Source organism: Myxine glutinosa, chromosome 13, assembly GCF_964187855.1.
Source record: "Myxine glutinosa chromosome 13, kmMyxGlut1.1, whole genome shotgun sequence".
NCBI classification, from domain to species: Eukaryota; Metazoa; Chordata; class Myxini; order Myxiniformes; family Myxinidae; genus Myxine; species Myxine glutinosa.
The window spans coordinates 24,625,025-24,639,612 of NC_136273.1; the positions used below are offsets into that span (position 1 = coordinate 24,625,025).

The 14,588-nt window shown below is 46.7% G+C and overlaps 1 protein-coding gene across 1 annotated transcript in view; it reads left to right on the top strand.

The window, feature by feature from the left end:
• The first annotated feature begins 9,660 nt into the window (after positions 1-9,660).
• The window catches only part of LOC144888731 (uncharacterized), a 115,067-nt gene continuing 110,139 nt past the window's right edge, over positions 9,661-14,588 (top strand). The window contains exon 1 of the mRNA XM_078767883.1: positions 9,661-9,856. Within this exon, the coding sequence (XP_078624009.1) occupies positions 9,808-9,856 (49 nt within the window). The 5' untranslated portion in view covers positions 9,661-9,807. The remainder of the gene's footprint in view (positions 9,857-14,588) is intronic.

Here is a 14,588-nt window from a genome sequence, read left to right on the forward strand (position 1 = left end):
ACGTGCGAGACTTGGTCCCGAAACCCTACCTTGCGTTTGCCCGGAAGAGGCGTTTCAAGTCTCGGTTACGCCAGGCCCAGAAAGAACAAGGGGCTTCATCCCCCCTTGGTAAGGGTAGGAAGGGCAGCGGAAAACCGTAACAATATATATATATCAATATGAATGAATGATCGTTTTAAGGCCATTTTCCCCCGCTAGAGCAGGGGTTAGCCTTGCGGGCCCCATGACAATCATGGTTCCCTGTTTGAGGCAATGTTTTTATGGCCGGATGCCCTTCCTGACGCCAACTCTTAGTCGCCTCGTACGATGCACAGGGATACGGTGTACCTATTCTAAATCGGGGTAAGCACCGGGATCATTCATCCCAGCAAGTTGGTACTCAATTTGCCGACCTCGGAAGGATGACAGGCTGAGTCAACCCCCCTGGTGTTCATTCAGCAATCGACCGGGATTCGAACCCAGGATCCTAGGATCCCAAGCCGGCACCCTAACCGCTAAGCCAACACCAACACACCATTGTGATATGAGCAATAAATTTCCTTTCTTCGGAAGCAAAGTAAGCACGGCTCTCCTGCAGCTCAGTGGAAGTTCACCCTTCTTCAAGCTCTCCAGGAAAACCAGAAGCAAATCAGGTCCAATCAAGTCCCAAAATTTCTCGAAGAACTCCACTGGCAGACCATCCAGGCCAGGTGATTTCACTCTGTCCAGGCTTTAAAGGGCAACAGAAAGTTCCTCAAGCGTGAGCGGTGACTCCAGATCCGTTCTTTGCTTTGGAGTTAGTGTACCGACACCATCAAACAAGTTCGGAACAAGTTCTGCACCGACATCTGTTGCCTGGTAAAGTGTAGTCTTGCATCCTTCTTAATTTCTACAGGGTTTCTAAAAAACTCTCTTCCTCACTCGCCCTGCACTGCCCTCTCTCCACCTCACCCCCAGGAATACCTTTGGCTACGGCTTCCCCTTCACTCCCACCTTTTGTTCATATGTGTGTTGTACCGTCCACCAAACAGTGATGACTCCATCTACATCTCGCTGTCTGATAACATGGACCAACTTCTATCTACCCATCCCAACTCTCTCTTCCTCATATGTGGTGATTTCAATTGTCACCATGCCAGTTGGCTGGGTGTGAGTACCTCTCTCACCAGCCATGGCTCTTCAGCAAAGGACTTCTGTGACTCACTGGGACTGACACAATCTGTCAATTTCCCGACCCGGATCTCAATCAACGGAGCATCTTCTCTTCTGGACTTGGTTATGACTAACTTCCCTGAAAATGTCTGCTGCTCTTCTTCTGCTCCAATCGGCTCATCTGATCATGTGCTTGTTAAAGTGGACATCTCTCTGACCATTCTCAGAGAGCCTCCTCAGCGTCGACGAGTCTGGCATTTCACTCAGGCCAACTGGCATGGTCTTCAAGCAGCCATCAATCATCTGGACTGGTCTCCCATCTCTACCGCCTCTGACATCAACTCATCCTGGGAATTCTTCCAAAGTAAACTGCTCTCTCTCATGCACAGATTTATCCCATCTCGTCTTCAGTTGTCATACCCTTCCTCCCGTCCATGGTACACGGAATCTTGTGGTGAGGCTATTGCCCAGAAACAACTTGCTTTCGTCTCCTGGAAAGCAAATCTAACGGAAGGAAATCTCATTTCCTTTCACAAAGCCCGAAACAAGTGTGTGTCCACCCTCAGGAGAGCCAGGAAACAATATCTCTCCGTTCTCAGGACAGAACTCTCTTATCTGTCTCCCTCTTCCAAATCCTGGTGGTGTCTGGTCAAATCTGTTTCTGGTGTTTGTTCCCCCTCCATCCCCTCCCTCACCTCAAACGGCCACACGGCTGACTCCACGCGTGAAAAAGCTGAATGCCTCAACTCTGTGTTTGCCTCTAAATCTTGTGTCCCAAACCCATCCCTCTCTGTACCCACTGTACCCAGTTGTGCCCAGCTGCTCCTGGACTCTGTGTCCTTTCCTCCTGACAAGGTGGAAAAGTTTCTGTCAACCCTCGACTCTGATTCTGCACCTGGACCTGACGGCATCAGCCCACGGGTCCTAAAATCTTGTTCTTCCGCTCTTTCACTCCCTCTCTCTGTTCTCTTCACACTCTCTTTTGCTCAAGGTCATCTGCCATCTGCTTGGAAATCTGCCAACATCACCGCTTTGCACAAAAAAGGTGCAAACACAGATCCCAGCAACTACAGACCAATCAGCCTTCTCTCAATTATCAGTAAAGTCATGGAATCCATCATTGCTTCAGATATGAAATCTTTCCGCTTCTCCAATGGCTTGATCTCTGATCATCAATTTGGTTTCAGACCTGGTCACTCTACTCTGGACATGCTGCTTCTGCTTTCTCAACAATGGATGGAGGTCCTCAATGCCAAACAGGAAATTAGAGCTGTCTCCCTTGACATATCACGTGCCTTCGATACGGTCTGGCACCCCGCTCTGCTCACCAAACTCTCCTCTGTTGGTATCCATGGAAATCTCCACGCATGGCTGGCGGACTTCCTCTCTAGTCGTAGTCAACGTGTGGCCCTGAATGGGTTTCTCTCATCTCCTCTTCCTGTTTAGGCTGGAGTTCCCCAAGGCAGTGTTCTGGGCCTTGTGCTTTTTCTGGTCTTCATCAATGATCTCTCCGACTCTCTTGAAAATCCTCTCTATCTCTTTGCTTATGACTCTACTCTCTGTCGCTCCATTCTTCATCCCTCAGATCGGCAGTCTGCAGTCTCCTCACTCTCTGCAGACCTGGACAAAATAACAGACTGGGCAAACAAGTGGAACATGTCTTTTAATCCTGACAAATCTCACACTCTTACGAAGTCTCTCCGAAAAGACCGACTGGACAACCCTCCCATCTACTTTCTGAATAATCCTCTCCAAGAAGTTCTGTCACTCAAACTTTTGGGTCTCACTATCTGCCATGATCTTTCCTGGGAAAACCACATTTCAAATCTGGCCTCCAAAGCCAGTCGCCGACTGGGCATCCTCCGTCGTGCAAAGTCCTTCCTTGGCACACCTGAGCTCCTCACCACGTACAAGGCTTTCATCCGCAGCTCAATGGAATACTGCTCTCCCCTCTGGGCTGGTGCTCCTGCCTCACACCTAGCTCGTCTTCACGCTGTTGAAAGCAAAGCATTCAGAATCATTGGAATCTCCTGCGATGAAGCTAACTCCAAGGGCCTCTCACTCACTCACCGCAGGCAGGTTGGTGGTCTTTCCGTCTTCTACCGACTCCTCTCTGGCCTTGCCCCCCCCAGCTCTCTCTGGGCTCTGTCCCGCAAATATTCCTACAGGTCGCACAAGATCTGCCTGCAACCCTCTTATGGTTAAACTGCCAAAATCAAGACTCTCTGCTCACCTTCACTCCTTCATTCCTCTTTTCTCCCGCCTCTGGAACAAACTCCCTCACTCTCTTCAATCCCACTCCACCCTCCAGGTCTTTAAAACAGCTGTTCACCACCATCTCTTATCTTCCCCCATCCAAAACCTTGATCTTTTCTATCCCCGATAATTTCACCCCAATTCCACTTTTTGAAATACCAACTTCTGTCCTGGAAGTCCTTGGTGTCCTTGTGTTTTATGCTTCTCCCACCCGCCCCCCCCCTTCCCACGCCTCCTCCCCCCAAGCCCTCTCCCTCCCACACATCTCCCTGCTCTTAAATGTTGTGTGCTCTCAAGTGTTTGCGTGCTTCCCATTCTCTTGTCTTCCGCTCCCTCTTTTTATATATTTTGTTTGTCTGGTTGATTTGTTTGTGAAGTAAATGTCAGCTCTTTCACGAGCCTCGATTCAGTATACAAAAAAAAAGAAAAGAAAAAAAGGTTGGTCGTGATTAAATTATCTGGACGTTTCAAAACAGTAATTTGGGAATGAGGAAATTTTGTTTCAAAATCAAAGAAAAACCGGGTCGGAGAATCCAGGAGGTAAAGGTGCTGAAAGCGTTGTCTTGTTAGCGCTCCTTGGGTTTGATTAGAAATTATATTATTAAGAAGCGACTTCTTCTCACATGGTCTTCGTTTATTTTGGGGGGGGGGGGGGGGGGGGGAGGTAGGATTTTTAAAATTTGTTTGAATCTGGAGAATCTCCTTCTCCAGCTCCGCTTTCATTCTGCGTTCTACCTGTGTGTTTAGAAAACAAAACTGCTGACAGAAACTTCTAATTTGGACCTTTGTGTTGTCCCACCACAATCGCTGGTCCTTAAAACTGGATTTGGAGCCTCTCAGATTGGACCACACCCTCTCAAAGGCATTCCTAAAGGAGGGGTTATCTAATATGGAAATGTTTAGTTTCCAAAAAGAGTGGCGATTTGGAGATAACCCTACACGGTAACTCATGGTGATGAGGTTTTTTTTAACACTGAATCTTTTTTACACTGATGAGGTTTTTACAAGTTTTACATGGTGATAACCTTACACTGAAGTTTTTTGGTACACTGAATCTTGTGGTGAGGCAGTTGCCCTGAAACAACTTGCCTTTGCCTCTTGGAAGGCTAATCCAACTGAAGGCAATCTCAGTTCCTTCCACCAAGCTCGGAACAAGTGTGTGTCTACCCTCAGGAGTGCCAGGAAGCACTATCTCTCCTCACTCAAGAATGAACTCTCAAACCTGTCTCCTTCCTCCAAATCCTGGTGGCGTCTGGTCAAATCCGTTTCTGGTGTTTGTTCCCCCTCCATCCCCTCCCTTACCTCAAATGGCCACACAGTTGACATCGCACGTGACAAAGCCGAATGCCTCAACTCTGTGTTCGCCTCAAAATCCTTAGTCCCAAACCCATCTCTCTCTGTTCCCACCTTTCCCAGTCGAACCCAACTGCTCCTGGACTCTGTGTCCTTCTCTCCTGACAAGGTGGAGGAGTTTTTGTCAAACCTCGACTCTGATTCTGCAACTGGACCAGACGGCATCAGCCCACGGGTCCTAAAATCCTGCTCTGCCGCTCTATCTCACCCTCTCTCTGTTCTTTTCACCCTATCTTTTGCTCAAGGTCATCTGCCAGCATCCTGGAAATCAGCTAACATTACCGCTTTACACAAAAAAGGTGCAAAAACAGATCCTTGCAACTACAGACCAATCAGCCTGCTCCCAATTATCAGCAAAGTCATGGAATCCATCATTGCTTCGGATATGAAATCTTTCCTCTTCTCCAATGGCTTGATCTCTGATCATCAATTTGGTTTCAGACCAGGTCACTCTACTCTGGACATGCTGCTTCTGCTGTCTCAACAATGGATGGAGGTCCTCAATGCCAAACAGGAAATCAGAGCTGTCTCCCTTGACATATCACGGTCCTTTGATACGGTCTGGCACCCAGCTCTGCTCACCAAACTCTCCTCCTATGGTATCCATGGAAATCTCCATGCATGGCTTGCGGACTTCCTCTCTGGTCGTAGTCAATGTGTGGCCCTGAATGGATTTCTCTCCTCTCCCCTTCCTGTTCAGGCTGGAGTTCCCCAAGGAAGTGTGCTGGGCCCTGTGCTTTTTCTGGTCTTTATCAATGATCTCTCCGACTCTCTGGAAAATCCTCTCTATCTCTTTGCTGATGACTCCACTCTCTGCCGCTGCATTCCTCTTCCCTCAGATCGGCAGTCTGCAGCCTCCTCACTCTCTGAAGACCTGGACAAAATCACAGACTGGTCAAACAAGTGGAACATGTCTTTCAATCCTGACAAATCTCACTCTCTTACTATGTCTCTCCGAAAAGATCGACTGGACAACCCTCCCATCTACTTTCTCAACAATCCTCTCCAAGAAGTTCTGTCGCTCAAGCTTTTGGGTCTCACTATCTGCCATGATCTTTCTTGGGAAAACCACATTTCCAAGCTGGCCTCCAAAGCCAGTCGCCGACTGGGCATCCTCCGTCGTGCGAAGTCCTTCCTCGGCACACCTGAGCTCCTCACCACATACAAGGCTTTCATCCGCAGCTCAATGGAATACTGTTCTCCCCTATGGGCTGGTGCTCCTGCCTCACACCTGGCTCGGCTTCACGCTGTTGAATCCAAAGCTTTCAAAATCATTGGAATCTCCCGCGATGAAGCTATCTCTGAGGGCCTTTCACTCACTCACCGCAGGCAGGTAGGTGGTCTTTCTGTCTTCTACCGACTCCTCTCTGGCCTTGCTCCCCCAGCTATCTCTGTGCTCTGTCCCCCAAATATTCCTACAGGTCGCACAAGATCTGCCAGCAACCCTCTGATGGTTAAACTGCCGAAATCTCGGCTCTCTGCTCACCTTCACTCTTTCATTCCTCTTTTCTCCCGCCTCTGGAACAAACTCCCACACTCCCTTCAATCCCTCTCCTCCCTCCAGGTCTTTAAAACAGCTGCTCACCACCATCTCTTATCTTCCCCCATCCAAAACCTTGATCTTTTCTACCCCCACTAATTCACCCCAGATCCACCTTGTTTGAAATTCCAACTTCTTTCCTGGAAATCCTGGCAGTGTCCATATGTTTATACCTCTCCCACCCCCCCCCCCTTCACATGCCTCCCCCCCAAAGCCCTCTCCCTCCCACAGATCTCTCGATGTCTCCATGTCTCTCGGTCCCTGCTCTCAAATGTTGTGTTTGTGTCCTTCCCCCTCTCTCCCCATCTTGTCTACCGCTCCCGATGCTATTTGTTTTATGTGTCTGTTTGTCTTTCTGTGTGATTAATGTTCGCTCTTTCACGAGCCTCGATCTTGTATACAAAAAGGTGATGGTCGGAGAAACCAGACGGGGAAATTTCAGTGGTGGGGGAGAGGTTTGCAAATAGCAAATTTATATAAAATCTATCAAGTCTGGCAAGGGCCACTTGATTATTGGCAACAATACACCAGGTAAATTGATGGGTGCCTGGATTTTGTATCCACCAGATATCTTGAAAACCAAAATCTCATTATTTTAGCTAACAGTCTGGCTGATCCAGGGTGAGGTTCTGCGCCATTCCGATCTCTCTCAGGTTGCAGGGTGCAATTCAAATCACCACCTATTATAATGCACTTCTGCAAGTCTGACTGCATCATGTGGAGTCGTAACCCGTCATAGAAGGTTCGTCGGTCTGTGCCCTTTGAAGGGGCATAGACATTTATTAAAGTAAAATTTATGTCTCCATCAACAAAATCCAGTGAAGCTAAGTGACCTGGGATTATTTCCTGAAATGAGAATTGGAGTGGGCAAAAATGGGGATTAATTAGAAAGGCAACTCCTGCTGTACGAGAGGTTGAATGCTAATGTAGCCAGCCTGTTTCATCATTCGATTCCATATAGCGTGAGACGATGGAGTAGAGTGGGTTTCTTGTAAGAAAGCCACATCAAGTTTCCGTTGCCTTACAAGGTTGACCACCTGGAGCATCCTCGACTGGCTCGCACCACCATTTATATTGAGGCTACCAAAAATAGTCATGGAGATGTAAAAGAGGTAAGGAAATGGAAATATGTGTATCAGCCTTTTCGTTCGTTTTTTGCCGAACTATTTTTGCCGAATAGGGCCTATTCTGATGTCACCGAGTCCAATCCCAGAAAGTTGCCTCGAGATGATTTGTTGTGCATGCCAGAAGCAATGCAAGACTCGTCGTTGCAAATGTCGCTATTCAGAGTTGAGGTGCACATCAATGTGTGCCTGTCAGCAACAGAGTGATGATCAGACCCCTTGTATGAATTTGATGTAGTTTGGCAAAACAACATGCGTGACATTCCTGAATGTTTGTGCTTCATGGCCATGTATACTTAATTTTAGAATAAATGGTTGTATGAAACATTGTCTTCTTAAAACCATTTCCCATTTTATAGTGTCCAATTTCAATATCAGTTTGAATGTCTCTTTCAATATGTCACCAACCATAATATAGACTAGACTGATTTATGAAAAAAGGCCATGTATAAGCTTCTAGATGCATTTTGGGGTAAAAGTTGTAAAGTTAAAGTAAAAGAGCTGCATGTATATACATGATATATAAATGCTTGTTCAAAGAAATTGTCCAAAATGGCAATTTGGTGTCCATTTTGTTTATGCTAATTAGAAGGTCAAAAACTCAAAATTCAGCTTGGGAACTGGGTTAATCGAATTCACCATACCCTAATTATGTTAAAAAGTGAGATTCCCAACTTTTACCCAAAAATGCACCTAACATTCACATTTCTCAGAAATCCGTCTCGTCTATACCTGGCTTGTGTGGTTATAATTACTAGTGAGGTACCCGTGCAACGCAAGGGTGGGGGGCCAGAAGCAAACAGACAATGCAGAAACGGCGAATGCTAAAGCATGAACCCAATAAATTCCACATTCCTGTAGCACATTCAGTCGCATGTCAGACATGGACAGCACGTTCGTGAAGGACTTCCACGAAAAACGTACCCGTTTGCAAACAAACAGGTGCGTGTGTTCCATTCCCAGTCAATGGCGAATCTGCATATGGCGATCCGCGATTGTCACGTTTAGAAAGTAGAAACCATCACGGCATTCCGTCATTCACTTGAACTCGATATCTCTTTTTTCATTCCAAACAGCATAACTCCAATCACAAATTAAATAGCATTAATATAAAAAATAAACTTTTAACAAATATTTAAATCCTGATGTGAAGTTCCGTACGGTTGGGTGAACACAATTACGAATTCAAAATCGTAATTGTATTCACTCAATTCCAATCATCAATTGATACTTTAACAAAACGATTAACACGATTAACGTTTAACGATTAAACATTACGATTGAATGGCGGTTGCATTGGGATATTATCAAACCCGTGCATTGCCGTCATCTGTCCACTTCCGGATTCGCTGCAGGTTCATAATTCTCATCAAAATCTAAACAGTATTTGTAGCATTTCAATAAAAGCCACATCACTGTTCATATCGGTAAATATTATTCCATCGTGTTTGGAAAAACTGGAAAATTGGAAAACTTGGAAAAATTTGAAAAACAATATAGCCTATTTTACTCCAGGGGGTCCTAGGATTACCCACCCAAAATATCGTTGCGATCGGTTCAGCCGTTTTTGCGGTACCTTCGAACGGACAGACAGACAGACGGACGGCCGACGGACATTTGGTGAATTATATAGTAAGATTACTTCACCTCGCTCAGTCCCGATCTATCACACCCACCTAAAAGCTTCTTCTTCTTTATTGCAATAATTTATGTACTGATGAAGTTATTTTTATTTCGTTTGAATTGATTGCAAGTTGTACAATTTAATATGAAACTTCTGGGAAAATTAAAAAGGAGAAAAGGAGAGGGAAGAAAGGAGGGTTTGGAGGAGGACGATAGGGACGGAGCGAAGGAGCGTGTGGAGGAGAGCACATAGGATTAGTAATAGTAGTTAGTGGGGGTTAAAATTACCGCCATTTTTGCGTACATATTAAATATATCCCTCACACCCCTCCTTAAATATATCCCTCACACCCCTCCGATCTTCGGTTTCCGGAAGGCGTAGAATAAAATACCACGAACTTTGATGGAAAGGAATGTTTTGACGATTGATGACAATTTGTGTACATGCGATGAGGCTCAAGCGATGCGAATGACGAGGGGGGAATGGCAGGGAAGGGAGACAGAGCGGAGCATCGGAGAGTAGAGTGAGCGAGGTGTTTGAGGACGAGGCGGAGGGACCGCGCACGTGTTGAGGGAGGAGTCTGAGGACGAGGCGGGGCCGCGCACGTGTTGAGGGAGGAGCCTGAGGACGGGGCGGAGCGTTGCGCGTGTTGAGGCCTGAGGGCGGTGTGAGAAGATCGCGTGCGCATGAGGACGCCGTGAGAGACAGACGGAGTCAGGAACGCGGGAAACCCCGGCTTATTGGAGATGACAGAACGGAGAGAGCGCTGAGCGGGCTCCATGGAGCAGAGTGCGAGTTGTCTGCACCAGGGCTGGTTGCGCGTCTCCGGTAAGCGTTTACGACCGCGAGAGGATGCTTCACCTTCCTCTTTTTTTAAATTACTGGTGGTGTACCTTCGGCTTAAACACCTCATCACCTCAAACTTCCCGCGCTCCCTTTCTTCCACAGAAACTTAACAATCGTAGGTTCACTTTCGATTATTTATTTGCGCTTTTATGACTAAATTATTATTATTATTTGCAGCATGCTGGTATTTATTCTAATATTCTTTGAGTCCTTTTTTTTTTTGCTTCAGCTTTTCCTTCCATAAAAAATGTCCAGGGACCGTTCATTTATTAAATTCGCACAGGTGATCCGATGTACGTCGGAGTGAGTGTTAAATAATTAAGAAAAAGAGCGAGGATGCTGGAAGACAGAGAGAATGGTTGGCAAAGGAGTTTGAAGAGGAAGGAAGGAATGGTGGGAAGAGGTAAGAGTAACGCTGAGGTGGACAGGGACTTTGGATTGTACAGGGGTGGGAGGGAACAGGAGTTGGGGAGGGGGTGGATTGTGTGGGAGGGAGTCGGATGTAGTGGGAGGGAGGGAGAGCGGATGATAGTGAGTGGGTGGGTGAGAGGAAGAAAGGTGAGTGGGGTAGAGGAAGGAAGGGAAGTTACCGTGGGTTTAGGATGGAGTGGAATGAAGGTAGGAAGGGGAATGGGGGAGAGGCAGGAAGGGAGGGATGGCATGGGAGGGAGGAAGGGAGAGCTTATTGGGTGGGAGAGGAAGGAAGGTGAGTGGAATGGGAGGGAGGAAGGGAGGAAGGGAAGTTACCGTCGGGGGGAGGAAGGGAGGGAGGTGAGTGGGGAAGAGGGAGGGAGGTGAGTGGGGAAGAGTGAGGAAGGGGAGTGCAATGGGAGGGAGAAGGGGAAATTACCGTCGGGAGGAGGGAGGGAGGGTGGTGAGTGGGGAAGAGTGAGGAAGGGAACGGGTGGAATTGGAGGGACAGAGTGGTACGAAGTAGGAAGGAAGGGGAGTGGGGAAGAAAGGAATGGGTGGAATGGGAGGGAGGGGAGGGGTGGAGTGGAATAGAATGGGAGGGAGGGGTGGAGTGGAATAGAATGGGAGGGAGGGGTGGAGTGGAATGAAGGTAGGAAGGGGAGTGGGGGAGAGGGAGGGAGAAAGGGAGGGGATGGAATAGAGTGGAAGGGAGAGGTTATTATGTGGGGGGGAGAGGGGAAGATAGAGTGAGTGAGTGGGGAAGAGGAAGGAAGGTGAGTGGGGAAGAGGAAGGAAGGTGAGTGGGGAAGAGGAAGGAAGGGAGGTGGTGGAATGGGAGGAAGGTAAGGAAGGTGAGGAAGGGAATGGGTGGAATTAGAGGAAGAGAGTGGAACGAACGAAGGAAGGAAGGGAAGTGGGGGGAGGGAAGAAGGGAATGGGTGGAATGGGAGAGAGGGAGGGGTGGAGTGGGATGAAGGAAGAGAGAGGGAGGAAGAGAGGGGATGGAATGGGAGGCAGGAAGAGAGAGAGGGAAAGGGATGGGGTATTGGGTTGGGGTGGGGGTGGGTGTGGGGAGTGGGAGAAATGGAAGGGGAGGAGGAGTATTTTGCTTACGTAATAAATATATCCATGGGCTCAAACGTGGATCTGAGGTAGCTGTGGCTGTGGGGATGGTTGAGGCTGTGATCATGCCCCATATTTACCTCCACCACCAAAGATGGATGAAGGTTATGTTTTCACCCTTGTCTGTCTGTTTGTTTGTTTGTTTGTGAACAGGATATCTCAAAAAGTTGTGGACGAATGATTTCGATAAAATGTGATTCTGTATTGTGATTTTCTGGTCTACTCTGGGATACAAAACGTAAACTGTTCACCTGTCGGAGGTATTTCCCTCTACTGAGTGCCGTTCTAGTTGAGGCTGTGATCATGCCCCATATGGCGCTCGCTCTGCGTTTCAGTTTTTTTACGGATTCGCCACAAATCTTCACCACTTGGCTGATAAATTGTCAATTAAGAGCAAGCGGAGCTCAAACAATTGGGAATCGTAATGGAAATCGGCTTGGACCGACCCAGAAATCAAAACGGATTTTAAGCACGCGGAGAAAGACCTCATCGACGGTGAAACGGCACGATGAAGAGGTGCTCAGGTGATGTTCCTCATAATTATATGAATGAGATATTATTATTATTCTTTAGACATCAGGCCTGGCTTGGGAAGGAACCGGATGACAGAAGGTGGAAGGAAGGTCAACGCACAGGCGACGATGAGTTTGAGAGGAAAAATGGGGCGAGGAGGATATAGACAAACAACGTGTGAGTGTGGAGATAAACAGCCTGGGAAGCTCTTGCATCGGCACAGGAGGCAGCAAGACGTGAGTATTGTATTGAAGGACTTGGGGAAGGAAGATTTGTGATATGCCAAACTCAGAAAGGTAATTTCAAGCAGAAGAGGAAAGGGGTACAAAGGTGGAGAGGTGAGCATGTGGTTTGGACCTGGGGAGGATAACCTGGAACGTTTTGCAGATTATTGGATTTGGTTTGTGCTGGGCGGATGGGTTTGTGCTGGCAACTTCGTTCAGACAATGTGGTTTGGTTCCTGTTCGGTGGTTTGGTTCGTGCTGGACGGTTTGGTTGTACCGAGTGTTTTTGCCGTCGCCTTCCCAGCAGTTAGAGTAGGAATTTCTTTGGGCCAAACACGTTGCGAGTCTTGTTCACCAAATTGCGAGTCAAATTGTCAATCACGAATTCCATGCACAAATACGTAGTTGATGAGGAAATTTCCAAACGGTTTTGCGTAAGCTCCAGAATACCTAAAATAATCTGTCAGCAAGAATGACCCATTCCAATTCTCCACTCTTCTCCCCTACTCGTACCCTCCACACTGCTTCGGCAGCTGCGTTGTGCTGAGCGGATGGCAGCCCTGAGATGGAAGCAAAAGTAAACATCATTTATCATGGCCTCGTCGTTCGAATTCTCTGCCTGAAACATCCTGATCTTCTGAGAAAGTTTTACTCCGAAGACCTAAAGCTCAACTCTTGCTTCGCCCAAAAGAGGAGGTTGCAGGGCTCGGGTCTCAAAGCATGTGCAGTTATCTCGTCGGGCCTGGTGGGTGATGTAGCTAACGGATGCGATGTAACCATCACCACCCTCCAGCATGGTGAGGTGGCTGCAAGTGATAGATAATTATTCCAGACTTATGGCAAAGAAAGGTCATTTGCTTCACTATTCCAAAGTCCTACAGGGTAAAACTGGAGCATCTTCTGCACGTACTAACAGAGCGAAGCGTGCAATGTTTCTTTTGCTTTTCCAGCATGTCGAAGCATGCCATAGAGTAGCTTTTCCACCACCAACAACTCTTCCATTCATGTCCACACTTTTGTGAAGTCTTCTGTCCCTTTGTGTTTTGCCCGAATGCACACAAGTTAAACCTCTATAACGTCACCACAATTGGTGAGCATCGCAGACACTTGCAAACAAAACTAGAAAGAGCAATCGGTGATTGCAGGCACTCGCCCGGATGTATCTTCAGTGGTTTTCAAGGCTAATGTGTTAAAACAAATATGGCGGCCGAACCACGTGACTGATGTCATTTTTTTTTTCTCCACCAATTTATCCCGAGCTGCTTAATAAATTTCATCTTGATCGGATGAAGTTTTGTTCTTGTCTAATTATGATTACATAATGGAGGCACCTATGACATCATATTAACATATGTTATTCCACATGGAGAGTTCTTTACAACGAGCCATGTCTCAATTTTTTCTATGCAGCACTTTCTGAGATAGAGGCACAATTTTTTTCGCCTTTTCCAAGATCGCGGTCGAACCACGTGACCAATGACGTTATCATTTATTTTTCTCCACCAATTTATCCCGAGATGACACCCAAGAAATTTCATCTTGATCGGATGAAGTTTTGTACTTGTCGAATTATGACCATTAACATATGTTATTCCACATGGAGAGTTCCTTACAACGAGCCACATCTTAATTTTTTCTCTGCAGCGCTTTCGGAGATATAGAGGTGCAAAGTTTTTCGTTTTCCAAATGGCGCCCATACCGCGTGACGTATGACGTCATAATTATCAGTAAAATATTCTACAAGTGTAGTTGCACCTATGGTGGAAATTTCCTGTCAATCGGACCAACAGTTGCACAGAAAAATCATATTTATTCTGTGCGGACAAACAGACAGACAAACAAACGGACTCAAATGCAATGCCCTCCTCAGGCGAGTGTAACTAGAAAGAGCAATCAGAGGTTGCAGACACTCGCAAAGACTCGTTTTATGTGCTGGTGTTTGTGTGGTGTGTAAATTAATGTATTGACGACGTAGGTTTAGATTCGTACGGCAGACAGACCTTTTTGTTTTTTTTGTATCGCGTACCATATGTATTTTATAGATGTACTCACATTCCAATTGTCTGCATTTTATAGACTTGCTCACTATCTAATCGTATATACTATATCGACACGTGTTTCAATAGCATGGACTTGAATCCTAGTTGTACATACTTCGTAGACGTATTCACCTCGTCGGAGCGCATACTTTAGAGATGTAATCACATTCTCCTATCCTAGTACGCACTTTATAGACATACTCACATTCTAGTATTATGTACTTTATAGACGTATTGTATTGTAATAGTACGTACTAGCACAGTGCCCGAAGGGTGTGCGTGTGCATGTGCGTGTGCGTGCGCGCACAGTGATAGTAGACACACGTAGACACACAGTGATAGTAGACACACACACACACACACAATCGCATTTTTACAGGAAGTAAACTTACACATGCAATT